This window comes from Pelobates fuscus, chromosome 3 (genome assembly GCF_036172605.1).
Source record: "Pelobates fuscus isolate aPelFus1 chromosome 3, aPelFus1.pri, whole genome shotgun sequence".
NCBI classification, from domain to species: Eukaryota; Metazoa; Chordata; class Amphibia; order Anura; family Pelobatidae; genus Pelobates; species Pelobates fuscus.
The window spans coordinates 313487770-313504010 of NC_086319.1; the positions used below are offsets into that span (position 1 = coordinate 313487770).

General features: G+C 33.8%; 1 protein-coding gene across 2 annotated transcripts in view; it reads right to left on the bottom strand.

Moving 5' to 3' along the window:
• Positions 1-3056: 3056 nt before the first annotated feature.
• The window catches only part of NTRK3 (neurotrophic receptor tyrosine kinase 3), a 560615-nt gene continuing 547430 nt past the window's right edge, over positions 3057-16241 (bottom strand). For both annotated transcript variants that reach the window (XM_063448881.1, XM_063448879.1), the window contains exons 16-17: positions 6218-6376; positions 3057-3353 (exon numbers count right to left, since the gene is read on the bottom strand). In XM_063448881.1, the coding sequence (XP_063304951.1) occupies positions 3168-3353; positions 6218-6376 (345 nt within the window). In that variant the 3' untranslated portion in view covers positions 3057-3167. The remainder of the gene's footprint in view (positions 3354-6217; positions 6377-16241) is intronic.

Sequence of the window (16241 nt, forward strand, 5' to 3'; positions counted from 1 at the left end):
AGTGTCTAGCACTTAAAGCTATCATAATATGTTTTATGGCTTGCAGTATTTTCATACATATGACATAACAAGAGATACCACATGCAAAACTATATTGTGTGACAGTATACATGATTGACTTTAAGTGATTCAACATAACCAGAATTATTATGTAAAGTTTAAACAACAATAGCCAACTGCATAAAACATGAATAGCGAATGCAAAAAAAACCCAAAAAATAAAAATAAAAAACTTACGTAAAATGGATTAATGCACAAATAGATCATGTCTACAAAATACAACCCATGGTCTTTATGCTATCCTGTGTTGTTTACTAAGACAATTATTTATATGGGTGCCATACACTGGTATCAAAGTGTCCCCATGTTGAGTACCACCACTAAGCCAGAAGTAATTAACAGACAAAAAATACTTAGTAACAAAAAATTGCTTAGAAGACAGTCAGCAATGAATAATTTTAAATGAAATATTAATGAACAGGGAGCAGACACTTTGCTTCACCAGCTGCAGTGCAATGAACTTATCGTAACATTATTACCGCAACATTATATCCTACTGTGAACATGTTGGTCGTATTAGAAAAGCCTAAGCTAGATTTTGTCTGTTTCTGTACTAGAGTCAATGCTAAATTTATATAATACTTATAAATTATGTGCATGAATGGAAATTAATTATAAAGTGAGCTAAAAGAGTTACAGAGGAGAAGAGCTGCTCCTTTTTGGGATCGTCACTCGGGGTCAGTTGTCTCTCTCTTTCCTCATTTACTCTAAGCTTTTATGGTATTACCATCCATTTCTCTCTATCACTGCTCAATTTTGCAAAGAAAGGATAACAGCGACCTTTTCTGACCTCTTCTTAATAGCTTTGCTATTGTTGTCCCACAGAATCATGAGCTTATCACAGCCTATACACAATACATATGTTGAAGGTGTCGGTTCCAATTTTTTTATCACCATAACCTTTTGTGTCATGATTTTTTTTTCCATTTTCTTGACTATGCTTCACATCTAGCATGCCAAATATCTTGCACAAAGGTTGTCTCATACAAATGATGTAATGAATGAAATAAAACAAGAAATTCCTTGATTTTCGCGTTTTGTTTGTGCTCCCCCTCAGCATCAATTGTTCTTTTTAAAACTAATGGTGACATTGGGCAGCAACGAAAGTAATAAAAAAACCTACAGGTGTGTGGGGAAAAAAAGCAGTACAGAAAGACGAAGGAATAGCATTTTCACCAATAAATGCCTCTGCAATATTGGTTGCACCCCAGTTTTGACATTTGTAGATTCCAATACTTACTGTACTAATTGTACCTAGCATTCAATTCTTCTTTAAACAAAAATGTAAAAGGAAAGCTGGAACATTTGTTCTCCACATTATAAGGTGTTTGTTTTGTTTTTGTCATTTTCTTGAAAGGTGAATTTCCATTCGTTATTTTACTTTGTTATTTTGCCCAAAGAAATTCCAGCAGTGTCCATATAACAACATTACTCGATGCGCTTACTATTGTACATGCAGCCCGTCATCTTGATTAAATATTCAACACAGCTTAAAAAGCAGGTGCATCGTTCCATTTTCTGCGACACGAGGATGGGAGATGGTTTGAAATTGTTTTGTTGCATTATCAGCCATTTCAAAGTCACTTTGATTTTTCACGCTTATCTTTGATTAAGTCAAAGTTTTAAATATGATTTACAAAATAATACAAATACAAAAATAACAACAAAACTTACAATAAAATTACAATGTTGGTGGAAACCCGGTGTGACATATATTATTCAGCAATGTGAATGCAGTGCTACCTTAGCATGATCCAATGGTTGATTTATACAATGATTTCTTCAATGGAGAAAAAAAAAAAAAAGCTACCAATTGATTTTGTTTTAATGGAATGATTATATCCCTCATTAAAATTTTCTCCTTTATGCTTACATAAATAATAAAGACATTTAATTTAATTTCTATAGACTGTTTCATATTACGAAAATAAATCTGTCCTTCTTACTGTCAGGATACTCTGAAAATTACTAATTTAATATGACTGGGGAATCCACTGAAATGTGAAACTCCCAAATAATTCAGACCTGAGACACACTACATTGAACCAAGACATTCCAATTTTAAACACTGAAAATAGAAAGGACTCTAACAAAAATCCAACCATTACCTACTAGATATTTGCCTTTATGGTAACATTTGTGTATCTGTGTTACGGCGTGCTTGCTTACTTGTAATACTGGTTAAAGGTACTAGGTGCTTATTTATATTACTTTAAAAAAAATCACAACATCAGCTGTGGTCCCTTACACTGATTGAATATCCCAATATGTTTCCAAAAGTGTAAAAAAAAAAAAAAAAGTTTTGAATTGATTTAAACAAAGATACTGTTTTACCCGTAGGTACCAATAACGTTTTCCAGAAATCAGAAATTCTATACACTTAGGAGGTTACAAATTATAAAATTGTTCATAATTTCAGAAGAACTGTAGTAGGTAAAGGTACAGCTTCCACAAAAAAATGGCTGATTTGCTCTTCCGTTTGTCACCCCAGATTTTGATGCAGTATGCTGTTTCTGCTCTGCGTACACATATGGGTCATCACGCTACCAGTCTCTGTGAGACAATGCATTTAGTTGCAGTAATCCACCATTGTGTATGCAACAACATTTAATGCTCCATCAATTTCAGCATCCTCTTAAGGCTTGATGCCATCATGGAGTTTGGGAATAGATTGTCTTTATGCATTTAGTTGAGTCGTGGTGTCTGCACACTGCCTATACAGTAGCAAACATTGTCCACCTTTCCAGTGGTACGCTTAAAGTTCCCAAAACGTTTTCATTTTTCAAATCTATAATGGCAGCGTCTTCCTCATTAGTTGTATTGGTGGAAGATGTATATATATATATATATATATATATATATATATATATATATATATATATATATATATATATATATATATATATGTATATATATATATGTATATATATATATATATATATATAATCTGCCTTTACAGGTTTCCTTCTGTGTTGTTATATGTTGCAGGCACTTGAGTTTGTCTTTTTTTTTTTTTTTTTAATTTTTTCATATGAAGACATTTTCCAGGAAAAGCAGGGACAAGAATAGGAGGCTAGATAGGGTTGGATATTTGTAGATGCCATTTGCTAGCCTAGAATGTCCAAATAAATTGGTGTAGCCTTTCCCAAGGCTTGAAGAATCTTGTAGATCTCCTTAATGTTAAGTCTCAGCTGTGGTTCTCTTTGCCAACATCCCAGCATAATGTCATAAACTTCTTTGGGAGCCACTCTTGGTCTCTCCAGGACACGTCCTTGTGTAATGCATTCGATGACCTGCACACGGAAGATGGAAATAATTATTAAGTAGTTTTATTTACTAATGCTTGCAGCTTGTCTTTTAATTTTGGTTTCTTTTTGAATTAAAAATTGCTAAAGATTATACTGCATGTATACACAAATATGTTTCTCAATGATTGTTGGTCACTGCTCTCAAACTTGTTCTTTACATATGTCTCATTTTCATACTTTTATTTAAGAATGTATGTATTTATTAGCATAGGGTAAAACACATACTAAACCCATTTATCATGCTACTATGAATTACCCACACTATCCTCTCCACAGATGAGAAACACAAAAATGTTATAATATTATAAAAAAAAAAAAAATATTAATAATTAAAAAATGTAACATGATTGTTTAGATTTTGGAGTGAGACATATCCACTTCAGTTTTTTCTAGTGCTTGCTATGCAGGTTTCAAGCTAAAAATATTTCTTAGGGCTTCAAATATTTTTACTTGAACTCAATCTGCAGCCCTCCAGTTATTATAAAAATGAAATGGTGATAACCGCTAGTCATAGGCTACATCTACATAAGAGCTGCTACCATGTTATTGGAAGTGTTAAGAAACAGATAATCAACATAGACGAACATCTGGTTTTTTTTTAATTGTTATCAATATTTTAAAACTTTTCAGTAATAAAAATTGTTCTTGGGAATTTAGTGTACTGTAAGCCATCAGTTTGTGCATGATGACCAGTTCTAACGTTTAAAGGTCATATATAATGACCTCTATTAGTAAACGCTTTTCTGTATTTGATAGACACAGCTAGAATGTGCTCTGGAAATAATTAAATCGGTGGATGGGATCTATTTTTTTATTTTCTCGCAGTTCTCGCAAGTTAATATAAATCAGTTCTTTTTTATGTGACACCATCAAATACACTTTGATATGTAATAGGATCTCAGTAATACCCAGGATTTCCCAGTGTACGCATCATTTTACAAGCAATGTAATCACAAGCCGACATACAGATCACCTGCTTAATAGTCATAGATTAGTCTTATACTTTAAACACTACTTTTATTTCGTCAAGAATATAACCATGTACATCAAAAAGAATGGTGTCAAGAATTGCCATAGGTTTTGAATCGATCCATTTTACTCTCCGAGATATCTTTTTCATTTAAACCTGATTTTGCTTGCTGCTATCTTAGGTGCAACAAGATAGCTGCAGTTTTTTTTACATGAACTGTGGACAGTAATGGGGTTGACCATTCTGGATGTCAGCAGTGTGCAAGCTTTCATTGCTGGCTTGTGTTTGTTTATGACTGAAAGCTCGGTACTGCTTGTCTGCAGATGATCCTGTTCACTGGTCAAGAAGCATACAGTAGATTTAATCAAAGCAGACATTGCTCTTGTTTGCTCTGTGCTCTACAAAGAAAGATTGTCAGTCAACACTGCTGACAGCAACATTTTAATGTTTTTTGTGGTTAAAACATCCTAATTTGTCAAGCATTTTGAATCTATAAAATGTTGGCATTTTGCATATTTACATATTCAGAACTTTTTTTTTCCTATTGTGTGCATAAAATCAAATATCACCAGAAATATGGGTTTAAAACATTTAAAAATCATTGTCAAAACATAATTGATAAATATTTATTTAGATTTTTTTTATGCTTGGATATTCTTTTAGATCATTAACCCTAGCAATCGATTGCTCATATATTTAGGATTGTGGGAGTAAAATGAATATACATTCTTACAAATTGAAATGTCGAAAAATAATTTTTTTAAGTGATAGTAAAATATCTTGTGTAAAATCTACTTTTTGATATTTAGTGTTTGTTTTATTCACTGTTTATTAGTTTTAAACAAATGTATATGTTGACAAAACTCATAAAAGTGAGAGATGATGCTTTATTTGTGAAAGTAAAAGTGTTTACTTCAGAACTGTGCAATTATCATGCAGGTAAATTGTTATATTGAGAACTAAAAGAAAGAGTTGGGGAGTGGAGAAAAGTATAAGGGTACAAAAGGTAGGAAAAAACAAAGGAGTAATGTGTATAGTGGAAATAATTGTTTAATGGGTGCTAGAGACCAGCAGAAAAGTGATTTTTTGCTAGTGAATTGTTGGGATGTATAGTTTTAAGAGCTGACAGAGTAAACAACATAAGGCATGTAATAATACAACAGTTAAACCAATCAAGAGATTGGAATGTGTCTGATTCTAGAAACTGGTCCCAGTGAAACAAGTCTAGTAAAGATTTGGGTTGGTTAGAAACCCATAGTGCATAAAGTTTCAAATTACATGAATGAAAGGATGTCAATGTAAGTGAGAATTATTGAAGTTTTTAAGGAAACACTTTAGGCTTGTGTGATACCTCAGTGGGCTAATGCATCATCAGTAGAATCTGTACAACCCTTGGGGGTGGTGGTTCATTTCCCAGCAGGGTTGATTGAACCCTTCATCCTTCTGAGGTAGATAAAATGAGTACTAATGTAGTAATGGGTAGTAGTAACATTCCGTGGGTGTTGGACAAAAGTAACATCCCAAGGATATACTTGGAAACCAGAGTGATACTGTGTTATTATTTGGTCGTAGCAGAGAGTGTCAGACAAGACCAGCTTGTGAAAGCTTCCTGTAGTGGGGAGAAGTGGGTTAGTAAACTCATTCTGTTGAGTCTGTTGAATATGATTGATTGTTAAAGTCTAGTCCTCAACAAGTGAGTGCCAGGGGTTGTATGCCCATTGGAATGGTCAGAATATAAGACATTAGTATTAGAGGGGACAGAAAAGAGTAATCCTCAGTTTTCTGCTGTATTGTATGTGTGTCTATATATGTATATTTTTTATATGCATGCGTGTGCATGTATATGACAATGTAAACATTTTGGCAGAATAAGCTTTACCTCTGTATTTGATAACTGGAACCATGGTTGTTTTCCATACGTGAATATCTCCCAGAGGATGACCCCAAAACTCCATACATCACTGTCGGTTGTAAACTTCCTATACATAATACTCTCAGGAGGCATCCATCGTATTGGCAGCATTGTGTGACCACCCACCTGAAATTCATAAAGAACGAAATAAAAAAATCAAATGAAAATACTTTGCTTTTCCTGTTATATATTTTCAATACTTTTTTTCCGGTATTCTTTTAAGTAGACCAGAATGTGAACAAATACTTTTGAAACACAAATATCTGTACAGGATTCACAGTAGTGAAAAATTTGCAAAGTCCATTTTGGACTATACATGAGACAAAAATATCTGTCTGGGTAATTTGCACTTTTTTTTTTTTGTTAATTTGGTTTGATATGACTTATTGACTTACTAGTTTTCATAGACCAAATACCAACAAATTTAATGTCTACATAAATCCAGTGGGATGCCCATTAAAGCTGATGCAAACTTACGGTTACTGAGATATTGTCGTGCCGCTGGAAAGTTGCAGCAAGCTGTGTCTGAAAAAGAAAATATCTCAGTAACGTTTGCTTATGGAAAATACTCCATGCAAATGACATGTATTTTGGGTGAATTGCAATAGAATTCTTAATTGTCTTGATTGTGCCTACGCAGGAGCTATAACCAATGATACTGTTAAGTCAAACTATTGTAAACATATAATCATTTCCCCACATCATATTGAATCTTCTCATTATTCACGTTTATAATTTTTTTTCAAAAATTTTATATTCTGGGTTCTTGAACATAATTGTCTGTTGATAACAATAGTTCCCGTGTTAAAGGAGCACTCCGACCACAGTAATCATGTTGTAGTTTCTTGAACCACCCTGGCACTTCCCCAGTGTAAACAGTCAAACTATTTGCTTATGGTTTGACAACTTACTTGGGGTCTTTCGGAATAGTTCATTTCCTACATAGAGAGCTAGATGCTCCTGCATGGAGCTTTTATTACCTCTTCCAAGGTAAATCTTGCTTTGCAGGAACATCAGCAATTTGCTCTTAGTCAATGAGCTGCACGGCCAGGCTTAGCTCAATGAAGAGAGCTAGAACTAAATGGTGTGAGTCTGTTAAACAAAATGCATGCAACACACTCACTGTTAGTGGATAGCTGACATGCAGAATTACCTCCAAGTTTATATTACACTGAACAAGTTGGAAATTAGTCTGACCCAAGATGTTCCTTGTTGAAAACCCCAATATATTTGAAATAAACACATTGAAGTCATAATGTTTATTGTAAGAATCATGTTCCTGACCATTACTTTAAATAACGCATAGTAGTTTTATTCAAACATTTAATTTAACATTTATGGTGTTATTACATACAATAACAAGCTTGAAAGACCATTTATGTATAAAAAAAACAAAACAACCAATTGTTTTGTTTGAAGGACACCTCTCGGGTATTTAAAATATTGAGTATTAATTACCAATAAAACACGTTTTCAATTTAAGTAGATATCTCCATAGCTTTTATTGCACACAATATATTATAGTTACTCTGCCTATGTATATTTTTGTATGTGCATTAGTGTGCATGTATATGACTGATATTAGATTCCCTAAAATTAAATTAGATCCCTAATATAAGAAAGTTAACCCTTGAAGCGTGTTGCAGAATGGCCTTTACAAAAATTAGCAAAAATAAAGTTAAAGCCATTCACACATTGGTACTTGTGGTGTCTTATATTCTTTTTTCTTTCTGTACTTGGAAAAAAAATTCAATGTTTGTTGTACCTTGAGCCAAAACTGCTCTTCAAAGGAAGATAAGATTCAGGCTTATTAAAGCACAGTTCAGCCTTTATCCTGTTCCCCAAGATACTTGGCAGTTAGACTACATTAAATCTGTCATAGAAACAGCCCTGAGGCTTAATCCAAACAATAAAAAAGCTTCAGAGCAAATCATGTTTCAAACCTCATTCTAGCTGAAATATAGAAGGACAAGAGACAAAATATTGAAAAAAAAATGTTGAGAATTGATAATTATAGAAATATTGTATAGTATTAAAGTGATTTTTTTATTTCGATGCAATTATTATTGTCATTTTTTTATGTGGTTTTGATGATGTGCATATTATAAATATATGTTTTAAGTAGACTTTTATTATGAGACCAGGATTGTAATTATGTTCCTTCCTATGGTTTTGATCTTAAGACACCTACATTAATTAAAACTGGATAGTTCTTACATTCTGTTAATTGGTGCAGTGTTCTTGTAACAAATGTTGTTCAGTCTAAAATATATTACACAACACACTGTTAAATACATTAATGTTCACATATATGACTTTATTTTATATACATGTGTTTGTATACACATGGGAGGTACTTTGTAATTTAATTCACTTTATTTGCATATAAATGTCTAAAAAGTATGAATAATAATACATAACATTTCAGCTGATGAATAATTGAAATAATTCATATTGCAACATTTTAATGATCAATGTGCCAGCTGCCCTCTTTAACATGACCTTCTCTGTGTGACCTCTACAGCAACCTGGCCTGTTCAATATATTTGTGAGAAAACACCCATGTGCAGAAGTATCAAATCAAACAGCATGGATAACAAACAGTATTGACAATCCAGCAGTTGTCCATGTGGATTGTTTTGTATTAATCGCAGCACAAGGTGCCACAGAAATCAATGTCATCTTTATCTTTAATTGAAAAGAAACATTCACTTTTGCTCCAGAATTGCCCCAGTGTTATCGTGATAAATTGTACTATCAGTATGTAAATAACCTTCACGCTCCTAGTAAAGGTCATACTATTGTTGACAATTTTAATAGATGTCTGACATACCAGAAAAGAAGAAAATCACAGTCACCCTTTTATGAAGACATTGTTTATTTTCACAGTGTATGTATGTGCTTTGAGTTCTATTGAGATAGTTTTTTTCACAAACCATCACATTGTTTTGCACATTATATGATTTAAAGGGACACTATAGTCACCTGAACAACTTTAGCTTAATGAAGCAGTTTTGGTGTATGGAACATGCCCCTGCAGCCTCACTGCTCAATCCTCTGCCACTTAGGAGGTAAATCCCTTTGTTTATGAACCCTAGTCACACCTCCCTGCATGTGACTTGCACAGCCTTCCATAAGCACTTCCTGTAAAGAGAGCGCTATTTAGGCTTTCTTTATTGCAAGTTCTGTTTAATTAAGATTTTCTTAACCCCTGCTATATTAATAGCTTGCTGGACCCTGCAAGAGCCTCCTGTATGTGATTAAAGTTCAATTTAGAGATTGAGATACAATTATTTAAGGTAAATTACATCTGTTTGAAAGTGAAACCAGTTTTTTATTTCATGCAGGCTCTGTGAATCATAGCCAGGGGAGGTGTGGCTAGGGCTGCATAAACAGAAACAAAGTGATTTAACTCCTAAATGACAGTGAATTGAGCAGTGAAATTGCAGGGGAATGATCTATACACTAAAACTGCTTTATTTAGCTAAAGTAATTTAGGTGACTATAGTGTTCCTTTAACTTTTTATATATTTGAAGATATGAATAGTATAACATACAGTGCTACTTTCGGCAAAGTACATGGCAATGATATAAAGTTTTTACACATATTTTGGCAAAAAAAGGCAAATATTGCTATAAATTTGAAACACTCTGTTCATACATGTTTGGTGGTAGACAAATCTGCTCAGACATTTCTAATAGAGCTGTTAGAGCAATTCTAAGTGCTACTTGAGTTCAACTAAGACAGAACTCCACCGACTTCAACAAGGAATTATCTCCAGAATGCTAATAAGGTCTATATGAATTACGCCCATCTGGCAGGGCAAGCAAAAATTCCTCAGTTCAAAAACAATTCCAATTAATTTCCAAGTATTTTGCGTAACATTTCCAATTCCCTTGTCGGTACATCACAATTCACTGTTTTGTGAATAATTTCCACATATTGTTCTACATATTGTTCAAAGTAACTACTGAATAATGCCATGTTTACCTACTCCCGAGTCTCCAAAACGCATTGGTTAGATTCCTAGAGATTAATGCTGGTAAATGAATAAAGAGGGTTTAACCCTTTCCTCCTAACAGCATTTATACCACCAAGGTATACCAAGGAACCACCTTCCAGCACTTGCTTCCAGTCCCCTGTTTAGGCAGGCCTGATTTCACTTTTCAGACAGCAGGCGCTGTTACTCCATTCTCACTCTTATTTAGTATGTCTACTAAGTCCAATAACTACAACATCATCCGAGTAACATGAAAATTACTTTAAAATACTCCAGACTTGGATAGAACACTGAAGTCCCATTTCTTAGTTTTAGGATAAAACTGGGGGCTTGGATTATTATTATTATTTTTTAAACAACACAGTTTCAAATTTATTTTCTTCTTAACACTTAAATAGTTGTTTTTAAAATTTATTTTTCTATAGAAACATTGCACCTTGCTGTAATGGTTATGGCGCCTGGTGTGGCCCATCCATGTAACTAGCCAGACCTATCTCAGAGAGTCACCAACACACCTTGTTTAGATTATTCAGGAATAATCCTGGCAAGTAATTCCATAGGGTTTAAACACTATCCCTTGAACAGTATTCATATATAGTATATACAGTTACAGTTACCTATTATTCATGATAAAATGATTTGTTATATGATTAATATTTCATCATATGGTAATAGTTGGTAGAAAGAAAATGCCTGCCAGTCAGAAATGGGTATATATGCAAATAAATGTAGATTTAAAAAGAAATACTGCTCCTCCTCTTTTTTCCTTTATTGGTATTTTTTCTCACAATTCTGATATTTAAATGCTAAGTGGCTTGCCCACAGGATTTGTGGAAACAAGTACCAGATCAGCATGGCAGTGGTTTGCATACTAATTATTCTCAGTAATAGATGAATATCACAAACCAACATGGAACCTTAATGTTGTGGGAAAAGAGTCAATAAAAGGTCTAGGTAATAAAACAAATTAATTATAAAGTAAAAATTAACTGACAGTTTGTTAATATGTGTGAAGTTCTAGGAAAACATTAAGCCAAGCCAAATAAAAAATACATAAAAAAACAGAAACAGACCATATAAGACATGCAAAACCGTAGCCAGCAAAACATAAGAAATATGTTAAAAAGTAGCCAAGCATCAACCGAGGCCTACAAAATTATTAATATAGAAGACTCCTGACGAGTACTTATGACACTTTTTTGTATACAGTTCATAGAAGTATGTGCTTTTATATACCCCTCTATAATGTAAATATATAAGATTTGACCATTGGCAGACAAACAGCTGGTACTAAAGACAAACACATCCAATCAGATTATGATTCTGTGCTCTCTCAAGTTATAGAGCATTCTAGTTATGCAGCAGTAGGAGCACAGTGTATAAATACCTTGAATTCCAAGCCTCAGATATTTTAGTTAATGACTGCACTTTCTAATATGGAGCTTAGTGATTGCATATGTAAAAGAAAAGGCTAATTGTCTGTGTTCCTCTTCTGTACTTAATATAAATGAACTGCATGCATCTTGAGATGATAGACCAATCAAGAAGTGAATAGAAAAATTTAGATAATTCGAATTTTTCAGACAAGCAGATAAAACATAACAATATAATGTAATTATCCTGATTAATAAACTCTTATAATCAGGGTATAATAAAATCTCTCTATATTCCAGTGTACAAATGATGCAATAAAAAAAACAGAAAAACATTGGAACAAAGTTATAGTCATCATATTTAAGATTTTAGGATACTAGGAGCAGAAATCTCAGTTAGGCATGAGCAAGGCTTGCAACAACAAAGCAAACTGCACGTTGATCACTTGAAAAATCACAAAGGATTCCTAATACACCTATAATCTACGAATTTTCTAATTTTTAGAACTATATAAAAAATGGATAATTAATTAATATTATGTATTATTTCAATATCTGAAGAGCTAGGTGATAATAGACATCTCACATACCACAGCATCCCAATTAATCACAATTTCAAAGAACATACATTATATTGGTCTCTAGTGGCCCTATTTGGCATGCACAATTATATTCTTTGGCCTGCAAACTTAACACAATGGACCTTGAAAAAAAAACCTTAATAAGTCCAAGGACACCTCCAGCTAATTAACAATAACATCAGTACCTTGGTAGACAAGGATATAGATCTGCCTGTGATTGCAAAACGGTTTCAAGTTTAGCCAACAGGCCTTACATCAGTTACAGTTACCTCCTTTTTCATTTCAATTTAGCCAAATGCCTATATATACTGCAAACTGAGATACAGCATAGAGGTCCCATTTTGTAGTTTTGGTATACGACAAGGGCCTTGGAAAATTTTATAACTCCTACTCCTACTGCTGTATATTCACAATAAGTAATGAATGACCGGGGATAAATAGTTTAGTGCTACCTCATTGGCTGGGGATGGTCAACCAATGAGCTAAGTCCTGCACCACAGAGCTCAGCTCAGATAGAGAGATAACAGGTCTCTGTCAGAAGTAGTACATTCAGGGAGGGTTCCTTTAACAAAAGATTTGAATGGCATATATCTCTTTTAATAAAATATCCTAACATACCAATACCTGTAGTGTAGTTTAACCCCTTAAGGACACATGACATGTGTGACATGTCATTATTCCCTTTTATCCAGAAGTTTGGTCCTTAAGGGGTTAAAGAAAGGTATGTATATCATTTACTGTCAACATTCAGTTCAAAATAGCCAAGCTGTGTCTATAACTAAGTTATAAAATTCCTCCAAATCAGCCCAAAATGTTGTCCTTCAGATTTCAGTTCCCAACAATTCAGGACATTGATTTTAATAAACCCTGAGTATGATATATTAATGGATATTTTGAGAAATGGTTATCCAATGTTTGCTGGGAGGGCCTATAGTAATAAACAAGGTACATAATAAAAAATATATTGTTTTCTAACTATCAATACTTTGACCACTCATTTATCTGGACCTCCGTGTCTGCTAATAACCTTTACATGATGCATTTAATAATGTAAGCTAATAAAAAGCATGGTTTTAAGAGTAAGAGGACTATTAATATATAGTGCACATATGGTAATTGTATTTCTTGTATTTTAATTGGCATATTTGAAATTCTAAACTCTTTCATTAGGATTCTACAGTTCAGTTGCCAAATGCGCCCGTAAACTCTATTCTCAATACAGCATTACCAGTGTAATTGTAATAACAGCTGCATAAAGGTATTTGACAATAAATAATACTCTGACAGACTATCATAGTGTAAAGATAACAATTGAGTTATATTTCTTATTTTGTATTTCATATGTGTAGTTATAAATAAAAATATAGAATTTGGAAGTCAGTGACATTACAAGATAGCTGGTAGGGGGCATGCGTTTGTTTGTGATGTCCTCAACTGATGCTCTGGTTGAATAATGAGAAGTTCAGATGCTATAGCCCCATTTACCAACTCCCTCTGCTGTAATATAGAGGTCAATGCAATTTATGTCATGAACATGACGAAGCTTGGAATAAGGATCAATTAATTTTAGCTTCTGGTCCTTTTTGGACATAAGCTCCATATTCAGCTTTATGCCTCTGGTTGAACAAATGGCCAGAGATCTAGAGCCCTAATGCTTTAAATAGTGGAATCATTATGTGTGACTGTACTTAGCCAGGGTGGCCAATTAGCAAAAGGTATCTGAGTTATATAGTATCTGGTCAACAGGCCTTGCCTTGGAAAAACTAGCATTTTTCATGTGTGCACTTGTCTGAATTACATTTCAAATATCCTATTAAAAAAACTGCAGTTACCAAATGGAAGAGAATGATACCATAACAAAGAGAAACATTTTATTGAATTTTCTTTCAGTATTTTCCATCTTGGGATGCTGCATACTATTTTAATCAGGGAGCCTTTAATGTATATTTTAGGTTTGTACTAGGTAAAATAAACACTAGAGTCTAGTTTGTGCTCAGTGCAGTTCTTTAATACGTTTTTTATAAGCTTCTCTGATTAAAACGGCAATGTGACAACTCTACTCCCATCTAGCAGTGAAAGAATTGCAATTATTATTTCATACAGAAGTCCAGGAAATGATATGTTTACTAGAGAGAAGCAAGATGTTCCCATTTCACAAGCTGGGATGCTAGCATAGCACATGGCAGCTGTCTTTGCAGCTGCTTTTGTTAATGGTTTGAAGGAATAAATAAATGAGGGGAAGTTTTTACTAAGTCGTGTGATGTTTTAACACTTGAAATAACAGAGGATTGCTCAACACACTAATTTAAATCATGAAAACTCAACGTTATTACGAGTGCGGGGCTTTCATTCTACTGTTAGTACATTCCTCGTACAGCAGATGAACTCATCTGATCCCATCCAATTCATATTTGCAGTTTTGCTTTAACCCTGTTCTATTTCTGTATAAGATCAGGTTTTTACTGATTTCTTGTAATGTGTATAAGACATGTTCATTGATATTTATTATTGATTTGCAAAAACCTCATAATTAGGTGTTAGTTAATTCTTCTGTGTCATAACAGTCTTGGCAAGCCATCTGTCATGGTGGAGTTATTCACAATATTGCAAGGCTCTTCATGGGTGGATAGTATTCCGATTCATAGGCAAAACTAACACCAGATGATGAAATTAAAAGGTTGTGCCACAGCTTCCCACTAAAACACTTTACAGCAGCTAAAGAGACTCATTGCCACTAAAATTAGCATATCTAAAAATGTATGGCAAAATAAACTAATTCCAGGTCCTTGTTTTCTCACATAATGATGGTAAACTAAATAATGGCAATAATTTCAGGTGCAAAGTGATAATGATGAGACAATTGGTGTCCATGGTGATTGCTCCTTATTTAGCACTTTGCCCAAGATTTTAACCTGTTTTTGCCTTTCTAAATCTCTTCCACTAATTGACAAAGACCTTTTGGGGTCGAAACGTTGCTGTTGTGGTTCATAATAAAGTGCCTGTCTTGAACCAAGGAGTGCCTGGACCTCTATTACTTTACTAATGTTTGGAAATCTGGTGTTTGATTCTGGCTCAGCAAGCACCCTGGCTCAGATTTGTGGGAGTGAGTGCAGTTCCACATAGACTATTTAAAATAATTGGCTAGATGAGTCTTACATTTAGTTTGAATAAACGACAGTGCTTGTTTCTTGAATTTATTATGTTTGTTATGTTTATTACTAGTGAATGTGTTATATATTTTTTTAATCTATAGTTCAAATTTTGCATAGAAGTATTGTCACATGCTTGCACCTTTCTGCTCGTACCCTTATTTTCCCATTACTTATCTATGTTATCTAAATGTTTATTGTCTTGCATCACTGTCTCTTATAAAAATGTAATAGATAAATATCTGAAACAAAAAGAAATAAAACTGAATAGACGTGTCTTAGAGGGGCTCTGATATAGCGAAGCAAAACGGCGACATTTGCTGCAACAAAAACTGGCCTGGAGGCAAAACAAATTTCACCACCCACCAGATGACCACCCACCATGGGCTGCAGACATAAGCAACATCCGCACCCAGAAAGCCCAGGTCAGTGCGATATCTGGAAGAAATCATGGGACAGAAGAAACAGAGACCGGGGCGGACAACTTTGGAGAGGGCTGTTGACAGACCACTATGCGCATGCCCAGAGGTCCAGATCACAGAGCAGTAACTAGACTGTTGCTTGCCTTTTTTCACTCACCATATAGTTCTCTTTGGTTCTTTAATATACTTTAATTCTTTAATTTACTTCATATTAGCTAATTGTCATCTAGACATAACTCAGTATGAGTAAGGTCCCTAACTAAGCAGTACAGTAGCAGACTACTTATTAACTTTCATATATGTTGATGTTCACACAGAAATACCTATATTTTTGTCATCTGTTTTGTCATCTGTTGGAAGCTGTTCCATACACATGATCAGTATTCTGTTTGATCTTGTAAAATTTTCCTTTTATGGAATGACACAGCTGCATTTTATGTGTGCAAAACTCAATAATATATATAT